Below are 19,888 nucleotides of genomic sequence, written 5' to 3' on the forward strand. Positions count from 1 at the left end.
TTTAATCTGTATATGCTTGTGGCTAAATTTCATTATCACTGCAGGGTAAGAAGATTAATTGACAACAATATTGTTTTTCTGGTTTTGTACTTTATGCTTTTAGGTGCATCAGAAAGAGACTGGGAGCGAGAGTCTGCCACCACGCCTAGACGCCACTGCCGACCGTCTAAAGTGGACCACGTCCGAGGCGCACAACAGCGCACGAAGAATAGGCGCGAGAGCCTATAAAAGAGGGGAAACGCCCACAGAAGGGAGGAGACCGACCGAGGTCACGGAGGCGTGTAGGTCGAACGCTACGATGATGTTATACTTTAATACTAACAACCCATTCCTGTTACTGTAATAAATGTAGTTTGTTATAAAAACCCCGGCTTCGTGCTGTTCCTCCCGGACGGGCATGCAGCAAGGCAACTCTACCACAAGACATAGGCATAGTTGCATGCAATCACTCCAGAAGTTTGGGTCTATACAGCATGAACTATTTGCATTTTTGAAGGGGGTCATATTAAAAATCGCATGTCCCTATTTCAGCGGTTGCTGCTCGTAAACTCGAGGGACTGAAATTGCAGCTATTGCGACTTCAAAATATAACGAGATTTCAGCTGCCCGTCAGACCATGCTCAGGTGATGGAATGGATCCTCAATCCTTTGGTGGGGCATGCTTGTTGGTTTAGACCGTGAAACTTCCAAAATTGTGTTTGAATTGCAATGTCAAATTGTTGAAAAAAATGTCTGTGTCAAGCCAGCCTAAAACATCTCTTTGGTACATTGCTACAGGCCTGCCACCCTGTTCCTTTTTTTCTTGTAAAGTGTCTCAGAATTGCTGTGGGCAACACCGGAGTCAACTGCCGAGTGCAGCACCTCATACGGCAAGCACCAGTAAAAAGAGGCGAAAAAGGGTTAGCAAAGAAGGCCCATCATGTAATCGATGCCACCAGCCCGACATCCCACAAGACCACGTGTTGTATGCAGCGAACCAGTTGTCGTCATTAACCTGTCTTGACCACAACATGGTGGCAGCGGTGGAATCTGGTGTTGCTAATGACGAGAACACAGGATATATAAAAATGATAGAAGACGAGTGAACATTGCAGTAGGCGCATATGCTATTTGTATATTGACGCCACCGGCAGCATGTCAGATACCCTTGAATAGGCCCCTTTCAAAAGTGTGCACCATCTATACTCTGTTTACCCTTAAGCTGAGACTGCAGTGGGAGCTGCGTGCTTTCCGGACCAATCAGCCGCCTCGTTCTTATCACCTGACGCGCATGGGCGTACCAACCGGGGGGACAAGGCGCTTGCCCCCCCCCCCCCCCCAGTTTTCAGAGTGGGGGGGCAAGGCATGTGTTTTGCCCCCCCTTGACAGCCGAACTGGGCAGGGCAAACACTGGCGATACACGCCCTACCAACGGCGCTCACGCCGGATTGGCTAGCTCGCGGAGAGACACGCAGCCGTCACCGTCAGCATAAGCAGCAGTTACAACGAGTTCCCGGAGTGGTGGCGTAGCTTAGAAAAGACGACGAAGTGTCTGTAAAGGAAGACTGCCTTTTCTGCTTGTCCTAAACTACAGCGAATTTCCGGGGCCCGGGTTCGTTCCGAGTGCTGTAATGCTCACATCAAGACGTACAAGCACGACGACATTGAGAGCAGCTCGACGGCACTGGAAGGCCGGTTTTCAAAGCGGGTAGCGGAAAGCTCCCAGGAGTACAGGATGATTCTGCCTCGTCTACCATCATTTATGCTCGATAAAAATTCTCTCTTTCTGCCTGCTGGCATCCCTGGACGTTCGTACAAAGTCACTGATTTCAAGGTAGCCCTCTTTTCGATCATTAAGCGCAAAGACCTCCTTGACTTGGGCCCCTACCGAATGAGCCGCGTCTGGATAGCCACCTTTGCCAATGGAGCAGCCGAGTGTAAAGTCAGGGCATGCGAAGAGCTTCAGGTGAAAGGAAAAAAATGTGTGGTCATCGACCTATCAAAGAATAAACTAAATTGAAGCTTCTGTGGCTTCCGGTACCTTTGCCAGACACGGAGATCAAGAAAGTTCTTGAGCCTTTCGGTGATGTCAAGGATACTAAAAGAGAAGATGGCGATTCTCACACTTTGAGGAAACGAAGACGCTAACGCGAGTGTCGACATTAATTTTCAATGAACAGCTCGATGTGGACAGGGTAGCATGCATGCTGAAGATCTATGGGGTAAACACACTAGTGGTAATCCCTGGAAAACCTCCTCTCTGCTAACGTTGCAAAGCAATCGACCACATTCGCAGGCAGTGCCGCACACCATGATGCAACCAATGCTGGAGATATGGACATACAAATGAGGAGCGCGTTGTTACTTACGCCTCGAATCTGCTAGGAATTTTATCGCAGACAACCGATGACAGCGACCTCATCATGGATGCAGAAGAGGTAGAGCTAAACCTTGATGATCCAGAACCGAGAGCTACTAATTCAGATAGTGGAGAACGGTGCAAGCTCAACGCAGGATTTGCCTCAGAGCCCAGGAAGTGTCACTCCAACAAACAAGAGCAAGGACACAGGGAAACAGCACTAGCAGGCACCCAAGACCTTGGGAGATGTGGCGAAGGGTGCCAGGCATTGCGAAAAAGTGAAGTTGAGCTCAACTGAGGAGCAAGCAATCTCGGAGCCTGAAGGTTTTGAAGAAACGTTCCCTGCGCTACAAGAGCCACATATACGCCTGGAGCTTCAAGAGCAGAGAGGGAAGTCTAAGTTTAAGGATAAGACGAAGTCCATTTCAACCCGGTCTGACACCAACCCCAAGCATGACTAGCGAAACCAGTGGCACCACAAAGATAGGTCCATTCTGTATTTCCACACTTAACGCAGTGGAATCAATTCACCTAAAAAGTAGTACCAACCATTTCGTTTTTTAGAGAACTACAACTGCGATATAGTTGTATTGCAAGAAACAGAAGTATCGGATAACAACGCCTTGTTTTCGATTAACCGTGCAGTGAATGACACATATAACACATTTCACTGTTCAGTAATTGATTACTCCGCTGGATGCGCTATATGGTTAAAAAATATTATATATCAAATGTACAGCGTCCACGAAGACACATACGCTGGAAGAGTTCTGGTTGCTAACATGCTTGTCAATAACCTACCTTGGCGCATAATTGTTTTGTATGCCGACAACGAGGCAGTACTAAGAGAAAACTTGTTCGATCAAGTGCGAATTCATGCTAACACAAGAATTAACGAAATTTTCCTCAGGAAATATAACTGCGTACTGCATGTCAAGGAGAGAACACCTGCCAAAAAGATTGTAGATTACAGCGCTGATATTTTAAGAGCGACTGTTTGCGATTGTGATTTGTTAGATTCAGTGACAACAGATAATACTATAAGATATAGCACTTCCAAGGGTCGTCCCATGCACGGTTAGACAGAATTTATATTTCTGGATCAGTCAGAAATAGCCTAAGCGGTCATAAAGTAATTCCTGCGTTCTTTTCTGACCATTGCATGGTGATGGTAAAAATAGGTCTGAAAAAATGTCCGGTAAAACCAAAGTGTCAATCATGGTCAGTCAGTAAGTTGAATGAAAGACTACTTGATAATGATGATTTTAAACAAGACATAGGAAAGCTACTAAAGAACTGGAACGGACAAAGAATGGGTGGTGCCAGAAATGAAACTTTTTTCAAACTCTGGGTAAGAGAAATAGCAATCAAAACGGCCTCAGTTGTAAGATTTTATGAGAAAAAAACACAAGAAAGGCGCTTGAACAGAGATAGGTATTTCGAACCTGTACCATCTAGAGTGCCTACATCCCGAAGAATACAAAAACGACATTAAAAACCTAAAAAAAAAAAACTTGAAGAGCACGACGAGAGACAATACAAGAGGGCTGCTGTGAGGACGCAAACTCTGCAAGTCATCGAAGCAGAAGAACCAACAAATTGCTATCTACACGCGGAACGAAAGTACTTTAAAAAAGTTGATTTTACTTGTATGGGGAAGAATTGTCAAAAGACAACGATATTCAAGATGCTTTTATACTCTATTACAGGGGTGGCCAGGCTGGCCTGGCCTAAGAGCCGCAAACAAAACCACGGAACTTCTAAGAGCCGCGGGGGGGGGGGGGGGGGGGGGGAGGACAAATTTAATTTTTGTTCAGGGTCTGACGCTACGTATGGGGGCACAAAGCTGTACGACTGTACGTATGGGAGTACAAGGCTGTCAAGGTGCAAGCTGCAGTGTGCTTTATTCTGAAATCCTTTCTTTTTTTCCTGGGGAAACGCGAAAAATAGCGAAGGGGGGGGGAGGGGGGGGGTCCCTTACGAGGGATCCGCGAGCCGCACTTGGACCAGCAAAGAGCCGCATGCGGCTCGCGAGCCGCGGTTTGCCCACCGCTGCTCTATTACGAGGATACGTTTTCGCGAAATACCAAACTTACAGACCCCAGAATGGACGAAATAATAGCTGTGCTGCCGACCCTCCATATTGAGACGACAAGAAGTTTAAACGACGATTTCAACGCTTTGGAAATTGAAAGAAATTTTGTTAGCATGAAAAGCCGAAAGGCTCCAGGCCCGCACGGACTACCAGCCAGTTTCTACAATAAGTGGAAAAAGGAACTTGCCCCAATTCTTCTTCATGTCTTCAACGAGTGTTACGAAAGTGGTTCCTTACCACCATCGTTCAGAAAAGCACACATGATACTAATTTCGAAGTCAAAAGATCTAACAAGCTACAACAGGTTGGAGGATACAGACCAGTTAGCCTTCTGAACTGCGACTATAAAATCTCCGCCAGACTAATCGCGGGTCGACTACAAAGTGTGATATCTGAAATTGTTGGCGACCACCAAACTTGCTCCATAAAAGGAAGAAATATTTAAACAAATCTGCAAATTGTACGGCCGATTTTATAACTATGGCAACAAACAAACGAAGCAGCCGCTATCTTAGAGATAGAGTAGAACGTGCATTTGTTTTGTTTTTTCTATCTTGAAGGATATCTAGGTAGGCAATAAAATTGAGAAAGGTTCACAGCTTTGGGATAAAGGCACAAGGACACAGATAACTATTAACGGATCTCTTTCAAGACCAATTCAAGTGCAACGCTCTTTACGTCAAGGGTGTCCCCTCTCACCACTACTGTTTGAGTTAGATTTGGAACCACTTTGTAGAGATATCATGAAGAACAGAAAGGTGCAAGAATTCCGACTCCGCAGCTGTGAAGTGAAAATTTTAGGTTACGCGAACGACTTGGTGCTTCTGTGTTCTGATAAGCCTAGCACACAAGAAGCACTGAAGTGTGTTTCAGACTTCTGTGCGACGTCTGGGGCCGCAGTGAACAGGGGAAAAAGTTCCGGTTCCTGGTGCGGGACGTGGGAAAAGACGCCGTCTAGGTATGTGGACATCACATGGTCAACTCCGAAATCAGAGCTTTTGGGTGTTCTCCTGCGTTTTATGGGCAAACCCAAGTTAACGTGGGACAGTGTCGGAACTAAAGTTAAATCGGCTGCTCGCATGTGGAATATAATATATCTATCAATCTTCGGTCGAGTTGCTGTGCGTAACATCTTCTTCCCGTCAAAACTTATTTACCTCCTTCAGATCATATACGGTTCGCGGGTGACGGTTAATATGTTAATTAGGATGTTCGCGACGTTTATACGGAAGTCGACATATGAACCCATGAGACGATCTAACTTGTTTCGTTCGATTGAAGATGGGGGTCTTGGATTATGTCACATTTTTATGAGGCATCTAATTGCCAGGTGGAAGTTTCGGGAACCACAACGTCCGTTCCTCGAAACTTGCAAGAAAATATTTTTTGACGAAATAGTTCGATTCAAACGACGAATTACACGAGACAGATATTATAAGAACATTACGAGGCTTTTATAAAGAAGTGGCTGATAGCCTAGAATTCTTGAAGGCGAGATTTGAAATAAGCTTCCTGGAGTCGTGCTCGAAAGGATGCCTAGTACAAAGCATCAAGTTATTATAATGTACGCTAGAGGTTCAACTGGCGCTAGTGTGTTGTTGCAAATTGAAGCAGACAGCCAGCAGTCAGAAATTGACTTCCGGTAATGCATTTCTCCGGAAAAAAGCTGCGCTCGATTATAAGAGCAAATATCACGAATAATTCGTACCTACTAGGCACATTAGAACATTTGCCAGACACGCAAATGAAATAATTGGCCAGTTACGGCGTTTTTATTTTAAAATCGTGGCATGAAAAACGGTGCTAAAACCGCTTCGTACATGTAATTATGTGTACTGTCGGACACTGTTAGCGCGAACACGGCGTCGGCGCTTTCTAGCATGGGGGATATACGTGCCAAACGAACGAAGGACATGTGGAAAACCAAGAAAGACGGCAAGAACTACGCAGTAACACGGGATAAGTAACAAAGTAACTCATTGTGCTTGCAGACGATCAAAATAATTTGAAAGTCACATAATATAGTTCGATTTCCAATTAATAAGTACTGCTTTATTCTTTCTGCTCATAAATATATGCGAAGATGCTTGTTTTGTGTTCAAATTATCACCCGCGCGCTCCAAATCTTTGCAAATAGAGGGAAGCCAGAGAACAGGTGCGCGATAAAAACTGCCCAACATAGGAAATAATAAGAAAACACACCTTTCGTAGCCCACGTACTTTATTCTTTACGTTTCGAACTTTTTTTTTAATCACTCGTAAGGATGCACGTCGGGGTCATTTTCATATAGTGATAGGACAGGCATATTAGCAATATATAAACACCAACGGAATGCTGGCGAACTTTGAACACTCTACATTCCTTTCGATTGTGATTTTGGTTAGAATCTCGCTCGTTTCTACATACCTGCCATGGAACAGAGGTTTGGGTCTGAAATATAGCGAAGTTTAATATGGTTACACTTTTAATTACACTTTCAGAAGCAATTACACTTTCACAATACCAATAAAGGTGCATACTATCCTGTACAACCGAAATAACAAAATTTACTAATGTTATTTTCCGGCGACGAGGCAAAATTCACGCGCGTTTTCCTATAGGAATACACAGGAAGACTGGAAAAGTAGACTGCATGCTGTCTGCTTCACTTTGCAACCGGAAGTCCCGTAGACACTAGCGCTAGCTGAGCCTCTAGTGTTTATTATGATAACTCTATGGTACAAAGGCTGTTGATAGCGCTGCTCCAAGAGCCGTTATATTGATTATTTCCTTATGATCCCCCCCCCCCCCCCCCCTGAATAGTAAAATGGACTTGTTCAAAGAGTTAAGCGTAGGCCAATACTGTCAAAATGTAAAACATTCTTCTTTCGCTTTCATTCTTGAACTGTACCGGTCAAGGAATGGCTTGCCTCCCGAGGCATATAAGTAGCCTGGACAACGGACTGTAGGATGTGCAAGACGACTGAAACATTTACACATGCTTTTGTAGTTCGTGCAGATGCCGTATTTTTCTGGGATGTGTTTAAAAGAACGCTAAAGAAAGAATTTGATGTACGCTATCTGCATATTTCGGATCATCTTGATAGTGTGCTTGATACACCTGTGTTCTTGGGGCCTTATAGTTTGTGGAAGACAAGGGTCAACACTGAAAGGGGCGTGGCCAAGCCTTCATGGGCAATTTTTAAAAGTATTTCAATCACAGTAGTCAAAAAAAAAAAACTTTTAGCGTTTCCACTCTGGTGAAGAAGGAAGACCAGCGGAGATGTACAATGGAAAGTAATGGCCTGCTGCAAGTCGGCAAGCCAGAGTGGAAGGGCTGCCGCCATCTATATGCGACGGCGGTAACCAGATACAGAGCTAGTTGCCGTCGCTCATAGATAGCGGTAGGTGTCCAGATTTCGGTGTCTTTATTTTTGCGGGGGACACGATCCTGGGGAAACTAGCCCTTAACACCTCCACTGTAAAAATACTCAGTATCAGCAAGAATGAGGATTGAAAGAAATTGTGCGTAATCTCAACTGTTCACCTGACATTAGATAGGTCAAATATTTTACCACGGTGTCAGCAACAGCAGCAGCAGCAGTAGGAGATGGTTGTCTCTTTCCAATGTTACCCTCCACCTGGCTTTGTTAGTATACCGAAGTGTGCTGTGTATTTATCATCGAAGTCATGAATATTTCACCCCAAGTGCTAATCATACATAACGTGTGTATGGAGATTTTTTTTCTGCGCTACCTATTTCCGTTTAGATTCACATGTAAATAGACATTAACTGTCTTCATATACATGTAAATAAAAGTCCAATTCAGACAAAAATAATGTGGCAGTGGAGCTTGGTAGTAAGACGACTGCTTCGCACGGAAGCGGACGCGGGTTCAATCCACTGTGTGGGCTTACTTTTCTTTTTCTTTTTTTTTCTTGAACATTTTGTTTTGTTGAGGAAATTTGGCGATATTTACGACATTTATTTTTTTGATTAATACTTAAAAAAAAACACGAATGTTATCGACGAAACTTCACGGAACTAACTGGTATGGGACTCCATTTCCATAGGTGCATTGGGGGACAGCGGGGCTTGGGTTGCCGGCTGGGCACCGCGAAACGGCATGTACGGGGGTGGATAAATGGGTTAAGAGTTTTGTAATTAGCAGCCGCATACTGTCGCCTCGAAGCGGCGTGAACGCAGGTCGGGGGGGAGGGGGTTAACGCGCTCCTGAGTGATGCACGCGCTGTCCGAATCCGAAATTTATGTTACGGCGCGTTGCCGAGCAGCCAATCCGGCTTGGGCGTCGTTGCTGGGTCTATCGCCTGCGTGCTGGAAACGCGCCGCCCGGTCCTAAGGTGGGACGGGAGGGGTTCTGGTTTGCCCCGCCACTCAAAAACAAGGGGTATGCCACTGCTGACGTGGATCTTTGTGCGTGGGTATGGCCGGGAGCGTGATGACGTAGCGAAAGAGAGGCGTATGACTATTCTAATAAGGACGTAGCTTCCACCGCAGTCTCAGCTTAGAGGTGAACGGAGTATGGTAGCAGCAGCAGCAATTATCAAAGTCCGACATTGTTTGGGCACACACTCTCACCGATGTTGCTTGACAAGCTCATGATAGTCTATTACAGAGAAAATTGCCTCATTTCAATAAACCTTATGCCAAATTGCTTGGTAGTCTGACAACACTGAGAGCGTTGCTATATTAATGTTACCAAGCGTTGTCGGTACTGAAGCACGGTGGAGGCATCAGAGACAACCGTACGTGCAGTGTGCGATGGCCCAGCAGCTGCATTTTCTGCCTTAGACGGACAGTTTAAACATCCTAGAGCAACTCTCTGACGTAACTTTCGTAGGCCTGTGCACATCCTAGCGACAACCCGCAGTGTGTAAGCTTTCACAACAAAAAAGTACGACTTGCTCCGCTGCTTCAACAAGGTTGTCGCCAGCATGCACAGGCCTCCTAGAGCTTTGTCAGACAGTTGCGGTAGGTTGTTCAAACTGTTCGTCCACATTCCATGGTAGCTGCAGAAGGTGGAAAACACAGCTGCTGCACCATCGCACGCTGGCCGTCCGGCTCTCTCCAGTGCCTCCACCGTGCTTCGGTACCATGACGCTTGAAAACATTAAAATGGCGACGCTCTCAGTGCTGTCAGATCACCAAGCCATTTCGCAATAGGTCTTCTGAGACTAATTGACTTGTTGCCATCTTTTTGTTTTTTAAACATGGCATATATCGAACGTTTTTGGCACAGTGAATCATACGAGGGTGGACGCAAAACTAACCGAAATGAATTTCTGAAGTTATAATTGAAAACGAGCGTGTTTGTGAATAGATACAGAACTTGAAAGTATGTGCATGAAGGGCGGGCCGTTTGTAGTACCAGCTTCGCCAGCTAGCGGCACTTAGCAGCACCCCTTCCGAAGTGAGTTTGCCGACTGGCATTGTCTGCGAAATTTTTCTCCAAGCGCTTCAAGATCATTCCTCGCTTTTTTTTTTTTTGTGCATTGTCTGATATGAAGGAACGTTATTAGCAGTGAACTTTCGTTTTCTTTTAGGAAAAACTCCGCCGGAAACTTTTGTAGAGCTTCAAAGAGCTTGCAAAGAAGACGCTAATAAGTACCTACTCGTTTGTTTTAAAAGTTTTAATTATTTTTAACAGGAAATATTTTCAATTTTGTATATTAAAATAATATGATGAGGGTTTTTATGTTCTCCAAAGGCAGCACAGAAAAAAACAACCTCGGCTATGTTTATATATATATATATATATATATATATAGAGAGAGAGAGAGAGAGAGAGAGAGAGAGATAGGCCAATAAGGCCTATATATTATATAGGCCTTACCGGGGAATTCGAGCGTCGTTAACCGGCAGCCATGTCGATTTAGGGGATAGTCAAATTTGACTACCTCCTTTCTGACTACGCGTGGGGTCGCCATTTTTACCCTAGGGGTCGTTATATTTCACTATGGGACAACTTCTTACCACCCCAAAGGTAGTCACATGTTACTACCTTTTTTTCTTAAAATCTGTCGTCTGCTTTCATTTGCTGGCCGGCTGCACCGCACTTTCTGACGCTGCTCCCGACGCCATTTATCAATACGTGAGCCAAACGCGCCCCGCCACTCGACTTGGTAGTCTGCGTCGGCGCCCGCCGTTTCAGCTTCATATTCGAGTTAAAATCAAAATTATAAAATTAGAAATGTTTTTAGATAGAAATTATGCAAACTTAACGCTAATCTTCTGAAAGAATAATGTTGTATGTCACAAGTCCAGGCCGAGGTGGCACGTATCGAAATGGGGGACACTGCTAAGGGGTATGGCTTGCGATAGGTAACTTTTAAGCAGGACGTTAAGATGATGGCGCTCGGGAGAGCTGTTCTAATGAAAAACGAGCTAGGAAAAAAATGCCGCGTCAATGCGGTCTAACTTGAAGATGTTTCTAAAAAAAGAATGTCGAGTGCCTGGTGCTTTAAGAGATGGCATATCAACCTTGAAAGAAAAGCAAGAGCTGTTAGACAAAAACCGTTTTGAAAGTAAACTTGTGCGAGCCAGAGCAGATGAGCTGATAAAAGGAGAGATGCTCAAAAAGCGAGCTCAGGACACCGAAGAAAAAATACGCAAGACAGAATGAGATTGCTGAAACTCAGCGGCAGGGAACAGTCCCCAGCAAGAAAGCAGAAATCGAACGGCCGTTTTTCGATACATACAGGGCCCTGTTTGCGTAAAACCATGCGAACATCGAGCGGTTTGAATACAATTTTTCGCCTTTGCTGCCCCGGATAGACGACGAAGTTAAATAATTTATAGCAGAACCTTTCACCACAGGAGAATCAGTGATAGCAATTAAAGCTCTTGATCCGGAAGCGTCCCCTCGGTCTGACGGGCTCAGTGCGGCGTTTTAAATGAAGCTTAAAGATAAAATGTCATTTTTCTTCAAAAGTGTTTAATGAAGCTTTTAATCTAAATGTCCTTTCCCTATACTTTTTATCGTCCTATACCGTCCTCATGCCTAAAACAGATGATATAGTTAAACTCAGTTAAGTTAAATCATATCGACCAATTAGTTGAACCATTGTCGATTATAAAATGTTGATGAAGATTTTTGCCAGAAGGATGCAAGGCGTTATTACACAGTTAGTTGGACCAAGCCAAAAATGTGCCATAAATGGCAGAACAATTTTTATCAATATTCATATAGCGCAGAATGTCCTGTAGATTTAGGATGCTATGCATGGCCTATAGCCTTGCTTAAAGTGGACCTTGAAAAAGCATTTGATCGTCTACCGGATGATGTTCTTTTATCTCTTCTGTATAATGTAAATGTGAGGTTAATAATGAGTGGGTTTAAGCTGCATTCTTCAAAAGTACGTGTTTCGGCGTATGCAGAAGACATTGCACTGTTTTCTTCAAACCAAGAAAGTTTTGGCGAGGTTCTCAATAGTGTTAAGCGTTTTTTTACGATTTCATTCGAAGTGTAGTAAACTGGGACAAATGCCTCGTTTTCTGGCATGGGGAGTGGTTTTCAACTAAACAGCGCGTTCGCGAATGTGACGCGGGTAACCGCTCCAGTAAAGTATTTCGGAAAAAGCTGACAAATGGAAAGGAAACGGTCTATCAATTGTTTTGCGTGGCACGGTTTCCAACTTTTTTTTTCTTCTTCAATGTCCCACGTAATTACCCACAAAATCGTACCGAGTGCTTGCCGCGTCTGTTGGTGACTCATCTTGGAAACGCATGACAACAACGAATTTTTTTCTAAGAGTTCGCGAGGGAGGATGAAGCTTGTCAGACCTCTTTTCGCGTCAAATAGGTGATCGTTTGCTTTTTTTTTTCGCTGTGCTAATTAGCTTTTTCTGCGCACAGTGTGCAACGTGAAAATGGGGCGGGCTTTGCCCGAGTTTGTTATTTCTTCCTCGTGTGTGGAAGGGGGCATTCACACGGTTACCTTCGAGAGGTGGTAGCATGGGGTCACTTTCTTGCAGCTCGTTTCCCTTCAAAATATTTAAATGGAGTGATACGTAGATACAATTGTAGAATGATTTGTGCGACGTTGATTTTCCTGCGCCCATGTATAAGGCGCTGTTCAGCACGGGCCATGAACATGGGGTCCTTAAACGCGTAAGAAAAATACTCGTTCTTCCCGGTGTGAACACTTTTTTTTTTAACTACGCACACCTACGACACCGGTAAAAAAATCCCTGGAAGAGAAGTAACTGCTCGTTCCGCGTGGCGTCCTTTGTATCCTCTGGAAAAAAACGGGGACTCTTGAGCATGTCTTTCTAGAGTACTGGGACGGCGTTCGTCTTTGCGGCGTCTTCCAATGTACCCTAAAAAGTGACTTGCCGCTAATCTTCAAACGATTAGGATTTTGACGATTGATAACAAAGATGTCGTGCCTTTTGATCTGATTATGCTATTATGTTTACATGGTGTTACGTAGTCCAACTCAGTTTGTTTCAACACGTTTATTGCCAGAAAACATCTGCTCTACATACAGTTCGCTTATCTCTTTATGTAGGTAAAAACGAATAAAAGATTAGCCGGCGGCGCTGGTTATCACGGCAGGCGATAACGTGCGCTCCCCAATGCTAATACATGGCAAGGCCAGCGTAGAATACGAAATCGCTGATACAACCCCCCCCCCCCCCCCCATACACACACAATTCTACAGTTTATCGTACACCAACCGTTCTGGCTTCCGTCCCACGCGCGTGCTTCGCCTAGGCACCGGCGCGTCATCACATAGACCTGACGATGGAGCTCTTTCAGGAAATGCAACATGAAATTCAGTCTCACACATATCACTGGCATGTGGCAACTCAGTGTCACCACGTGCTTCATCATCATGCTCATGCTTTAGTGAGGAATGCCGACGGTGGTCCGCGTGTACAAAACGCTTTGGTTTGTCAACCATTACCAAGTACGTCATTGCGGACTTTAACAATTTTTCCTGGGCGCCACTTCATAATCTCACCGCGGGCAGCACGTACAATCACATAATAACCAGCGCAAACCACATGTGGCAGGTCACGACACTTATTTGCTGGACACAACACCCTCCCCAATTTGGCCATAATTTAGGCTTCAAGACTTGGTTTCAAGATGGATAACCTTGTGCGCAACTTGCGCTTCAAAAATAATTCTACTGGTGTTTTTCCAGTAAAGTTATGTCGAGTCGTTCGGTACCCAAAAATAAAGTTATCAACTTCGTGTTGAAGGGTCCTGGAACCTGTTTCTTTTGTCTTCTAACGACTGCTTCAGCAGCGACTGTTTTACAGTTTATACTGCGCGTTCTCCTGAACCATTAGACCGCGGATGATACGGCGGCGTGAGGGTGTGCTTAACACCGTTAGCTGACAAAAAATCTTCAAATTATTTTGCTCGGAATTGCGGCCCATTAGCTGTTACTACCTCACATGGTTAACCATGACTTGCAAACAATGACCGCACTGTTTCCACCGTCTTTTGAGCCGTGGTAGAGCTCATGATCATTATTTCTACCCATTTCGAGTAGGAATCTACAGCCACAAGAAACATGTTGTGCTCTTTTTGAGCAAAGTCGAGATGTACTCTCTCCCAACTGTTCGTGCACCACCTCCAAGGGATCAAGGGTGCTGGCTGCCCCACTGATCTAACACTTTAACAGATGTCCCACTGTCTCACACTCTGTTCAAGACAGCTGTCAATTCCTGGCCACCAGACCATGGAGCTGGCTAGTGCCTTCATTTTGGTAATACCAATACGCTGTCCGTGCAGCAAAGACACAACTTCCTTTTGCAAAGGCTGTGATACCACCACTCTGTTGGCCCAAATTAAGCAACCGTCATCCACAGAAAGTTCAAAGCGCCTAACAAAGAAAGGCTGAAGCTGTTCGTTAACAGATCGGGGCCAACCGTTCCAGGTCGTTTCGCGCACTGCACTCAAGATCGCGTCTTTCGGGGTTTCTCGTTTAATAACTTTGGCGGTTATCGGCAGTTCCCTAACAGTTGAAAAGAAAAAAAATGTCCTCATTGTCATCGGCGGTTTCAGACATCGGAAAACGGGACAAGCCATCGGCGTTGGTAATTTTTTTTTCCAGCTTTGTGCCGAATGCGGAACCGATAGTTGGACAGGTATATGACCCAACGGTGCACTCTAGCAGCCGCTATTGCACTGGTATAGTGTTTTGCACCGAAGATCACCGCAAGTGGCTGATGATCTGTTACTACGGTGAAGGTTCGTTCAGACAGATACTTATGCAATTTTATTCAAAAGAGGATGACCAGCGCTTTCTTTTCAATGTGTTCATAGTTACGCTCTGCTAGAGTCATAGATCATGACGTAAATGCTATCGGTGTTTCTACGCCATCGACCACGTGTGACAAAACCGCACCTAAACCATACACAGAGGGATCACACGTCAGGTGTATTTCTTTTTTCACGTCATACAGCTCTAGAACCAAGTCGCGGCTGAGCAGCTCTTTACAACGTATAAAACACTCGTCACACTGGATCGACCAGTTCCATACGTTGCCCTTCCGTAGCAGCTGGTGGAGAGGCTCTAGCAAATTTGCGAGATTTGGCAAAAATTTTGCGTAGAAGTTTACGCGTCCTAAAGAGGGATTCAGCTGTGTCAGATTACTGGGTTTTGGCGCACCTCGAATGGCCTTCACCTTGTCTGCTGTAGGATGGAGACCCCGATTATCTGGCTCGTGTCCCAGGTACTGAACTCGTTCTTGAAAACAATTGCATTTCGTTGCGTTCACCCTGATGCCGTGTTCACTCAGCGCCTATAACACTTGCTCTGTGCGACTGTAGCACTCTGCTTGGTCTACGCCAGCAATCAGCACGTCGTTTAAGTAACAGGCAGCACCAGGAATGCATTGTAAAACCTTGTCCATCACGGCCTGTAACATGGCGGGTGCACCTTGCTACGCTATATGGTAACCGCTGGAACCTAAAAAAACCTAAAAAGGCCGGTATGCGTGTTTACCGGGGGCAGCTGTTGCGCTCGCTCGTCCAACACGAGCTGTAGGTAGGCCCTAGAGAGGTCCAAAACTGTAAACACGGTTCCACCAGCCAGGGTCGTAAAGATGTCCTCAGGAAGTGGTAAAGGATAGTGGTTCACTTCAATGGCCTGGCTCACCGTTACTCTGTAGTCCCCACACATCCTTATTTCTTTGCCACCACTTTTCGGCACGATTACTAGAGCCCACGTCCTGTGCCTGACCCGGTAAATGACATCCGCCTTTTCTAAGTCTGCCAATTATTTTCCACCTGCTCGCGCAAAGCATATAAAACTCGTCTCGCCTTTAAAAAAAACAAAAAAAAAAACGGTATTTGCGTCGGCTTTTAACCTAAGGCTACCTTTGAAGCCCTTGATAGCTCCATACCCGGGTTCACACATGTCAGCATACTGCTCTTTTAGGCATTTTTGTGCCTTCACTGTTTCTGTGTTTCTTGCCGCTTGTACTATCGCGCACAATATGAGTTGAAACAGCGATCCGGCCTGTACACGGTACTACCTGGGCCGCCTGCCTCATCGCTTCGTAAACACGGCGCACCTTAAGGCCAAGATAAATTCTCACTTGTGCTCACTGCGCCGCTGAGCTCTTCCGGCCGTCTGATAGCGAAAATATTGGCCGACGGAACTAACATCACGATGCGCGTGCCGTGTAGCTCAATGTTCACGTTTTCAGCTAACATGCATTTCAGTGCATTTCAAGAAAGCGCCGAAGTAGAAAATGCGTTGTCACGCTCGTATCTATTCGCGGAACGCTGCCTGACGAAGCTGCCTTGGCCTCCGAAAGGAGCCGATCTGAATATCATCAAACACATTTGGAGGCGCATCAAGGTAGCCATGTCACCGCGCCACTGACCGCAAATTGTGGAAAGCAATGAGAGATGAATGGGAGTGGCTTCGGGCTGAGCCAGAGTTCGTTGCCACGCTTTATGATTTCTCATCAAACATGATCAGAGCCGCAATCACACGTCAGGGAAAATGACGCAGTATTAAATTATTTTGTAAGTTTCACTGCGCCTCAGGACCCCCTGAATCGAACTTCTGCCGATTGGAACAAAGCTAGATGCTACGGTTGCGACACACTGTTTCACGCCGTTAACCAGGCATGCTTTTGTGTGGTGCCTCCTTGATCCCGATCTTCTTGTATATTGCACTTGAACTGCCACGCCGACTAATAACCTTTGGTGTCTGACCTTGCCCTCTGCAAATATTCTTTCGATGAAGTTTCAGGCTCCTTCTCCTGGCAAATATATGACTGGTTGTCCCACTATATTAAGACTAGGAATTTGTAAACAAAAAACTGGTGTCTTGTCAGCAACTTGTTTTGTTTGAAACAAACACGTGGGCCCATTAATAAAGAAATAATACTTTTGAACGATTTCATAATAATCCAAATGGCAACACCTTCTCAGTAACTTGTATGGTTACCGTTTTTTAAAGAGCTGTGGACAATAAAAAAGAAAAAAAGAAAGTAAATTCCTTGGAGCCGGACTAAATCCGGCATACAGATTTTAGCCTATATATAACTATGTCTTACTTTGGGCTTGTACTTAATCAAACAAAAACAACCTGCAAGGTCTTTTGATGTGACTTTCAAAAACGGTAATCGCAGCTGCAATTTAGGAAACTTCAACAATTTTTCTTCCCCAGTCAGCGTTTTTTCTACGTGATTCTGCGCGATAGAGTAAAATAGATCAATTCCAAAAGAGGGACAACAAGTGTAATCTTTAGTCCCCCCCCCCCCCCCCCCCCCTTTTCCCCGCCCTACTACACACATGCGCGCTGTCGCACCCGCCGTCTCACTTGCAGACTGTCGGATGAGCGCAGTGGCGCAGCGAGCGCAAGGGAGAATTTATTTCGGCCCCAGTCTGTGCCGTGTGCGCGGAGCAAGGCGACAGGCGGCGCAGGTAGCACAGCGCGCTGGGCGGAGCGCTGTTTCAGCTCATATTGTCCGCGATAGTACTTTAAGCGCAACTTCGCGTAGATTCTGCACAGCGTCATGAAGGTCTATCTTAATTTTCGCGAGCCAGCCACGACCCAGAAGAGCCGGCATACTAGCACCGTTTTCCTGTCTAGCAACTACGAGTGGCAAGTGATACGTTTCATTTCCATAGCTAACTTCGACCTGCGCAACTCCCTTTACGCCAATGGAAGTACCATTGTACACTCCGAGATTAACATCTTCGTTCCGGCATGCTCTATTTGGAAAATGCTCGGCAAAGTCTTTTTCTGACATTATAACATTATAATAATAACAGACGGTATCTAATTCCATCGCAGTTTCTTTACCGTTGAACGTAAGCCAAACAACGATGGGAGGCGGACTTCTAGCATTGTTCGCTTTACAATTCGCAAGCAAGTCTTTCTCTTCGATTCTCTCTTCAATCTTGGACACGACCTCTGTCCTGCACATTCTGGTTACGTGCCCTGGTTTGGAACACACAAAGCAGCGGCTATTCAAGAAAGGGCAACTTACAGGCGCATGTTGTCCGCCGCATCTATGACAAGCGTGAACATTTTGGTTGGTTTTTCTTGGCAGGTACCTTTCTGGCGGCTGACGTCTCGCTGCTTATTCCTAGTTGCTTTGTCGCGGCCGGCTTGCGTGACTTGCCGAAGCCGCACTGCCTCTACACGACCTCGGAGCTTGTTGTGGCGGTGTCACCCAGCATGTCCTTGGTGTCCTTTTGTGCTGCTTCCATGGCAGTGACGATGTTGCAGGCTCGCTCTTATTCACCTCGTTGTCCGGCTGTGCAAGAAGACGGCACCTGATGGCGTCCGTCTTCCGGCAATCGGCCGGTCTCGAAGAGCGTCCTCATGGAAGTTTCCAAAGGAACACGTCGAAGTCAGTCTTTTCAGTGCCACGGTAAATTGTGGGATGCTTTCACTCTGCTCCTGGTGTCGCCGATAGAAGTGGTCCCTCACGTAACCACGGACGGTTTCGGAGCGTAGTGCTGCTGCAGTACCTTCGCCGAATCTTCGTACTTCACCTCGGTGGGCGTCTTCGGCAACAGCAGACTGCGCAGCGTCACGTAAGTCTTTTCTCCTAGTACTGTCAAGAAGACTGGCAGCTTCTTACTGGTGTCAATTCTGTTGGCACTTGAAAACTGCTCGAACTTTTCGAGATAGATGTCGATGTTGCCTGTGTCCTGGCAGAACTCTGCCAGCTTTCCTAGGGAGGACGTCATTGCGTCTGGCTGGTCTGGCTTCACAATACCATCCTCGTCGCCATTTGTTACATGGGCCAACGCAGTCTGTTTCAACAAGTTTATTTCCAGACAGCATCTGCTGTACATACAGTTCGCGTATCTTTTTATATAGGTAAAAACGAATAAAAGATTACCCGGCGGCGCTGGTTATCACAGCAGGCGCTAAAGTGCGCTCCCCAATGCTGATACATGGCTAGGCCAGCGCACAATACGAAATCGCTGATACAACACATAGTATCTAGAGTATTCCAATGGCCGTGCGCTATGCCGACAGCGATGCGTGTGAGGCAGGGGAGTACTTCCACGAAGGTGTAATAACAAACTTCGAAGACAGGAACACACAGCACTGCGTTTCTGAGTGACTCCTGACCATCCAAGTTTTGCTGTCGATGAGGCAATTTTAGAACCTGAGCGCTAGCCAAACGTTGGCTCGACTTTTTAACTTCCATTTACTTTTAGCTTGCTTCGCTTTATGCTTGTGTCCTTGTGTTTGATTTTACATGTTAAGAAACCGGTAGTAAATAAAAAAAGAGTGTCGTGACATGCTGGAACGACACTCGCTTAACGATCGAAATGGTTTGGGCTCGATTCCCATGCGGCGGAAGCGCTTTTTCACTGCGATGGCCTTTTCTCTTGCAGTCAGAATCAATCAGAGCCGAGCTTCGCGGCCACGCTTTTATCCAGGCTTCACTTTTGGGCTTAACGAAATGCCGAACACCCAGTGAAAGAACGTTTCACGTTAAAAAAGGAGAAAAATTCTGCTATCAGACTTAGTTTTGTACTTTTTTTATGCCTTGTACAGATTAGTCACGACTGCAATTTACTTCAAGGAGAGTTAGTTTTAATTCCAGAGGGTGCTGTTTTTACGGAACGATACAAACTTGTGTTCAAGTATAAAGGTTTGTATGTTGTGTTTCTCTTTGTTTTTTTAATTTGTTTCTTCTACGCATTTGTTTATGTGACCCCCCCCCCCCCCCCCCCACATACACACACACTTCCGTTGCATAATGCCTAAATGCGCAGTAGGCAGGATGTAAATGAGAATAAACGAAGAGAAAATAATAAAAGCAATTGACCGGGAACTTATAATGGAACAGTAAGAAGTGCCTACAGATGGATCTCTTTAACACAACTACACTCCTTGTAAACTTTTTCTGGGTCAATTGCAAGGCTAGCGTGGCTTTCGCAGTGCTCGAAAACGTCCACTTCGGACGCGAGCGGTGACAATGAGACGAGAGACGAAGCAACGTTCAT

The 19,888-nt window shown here is 45.5% G+C and overlaps 1 protein-coding gene across 1 annotated transcript in view; it reads right to left on the reverse strand.

The window, feature by feature from the left end:
- Positions 1-18,346: 18,346 nt before the first annotated feature.
- The window catches only part of LOC115316168, a 73,142-nt gene continuing 71,600 nt past the window's right edge, over positions 18,347-19,888 (reverse strand). Inside the window, exon 5 of the mRNA XM_040222878.1 lies at positions 18,347-18,734. Coding sequence (XP_040078812.1) covers positions 18,347-18,734 — 388 coding nt within the window. The remainder of the gene's footprint in view (positions 18,735-19,888) is intronic.

The sequence above is a fragment of the Ixodes scapularis genome, unplaced genomic scaffold (assembly GCF_016920785.2).
Source record: "Ixodes scapularis isolate PalLabHiFi unplaced genomic scaffold, ASM1692078v2 PGA_scaffold1__304_contigs__length_218370807, whole genome shotgun sequence".
Taxonomy (NCBI): domain Eukaryota; kingdom Metazoa; phylum Arthropoda; class Arachnida; order Ixodida; family Ixodidae; genus Ixodes; species Ixodes scapularis.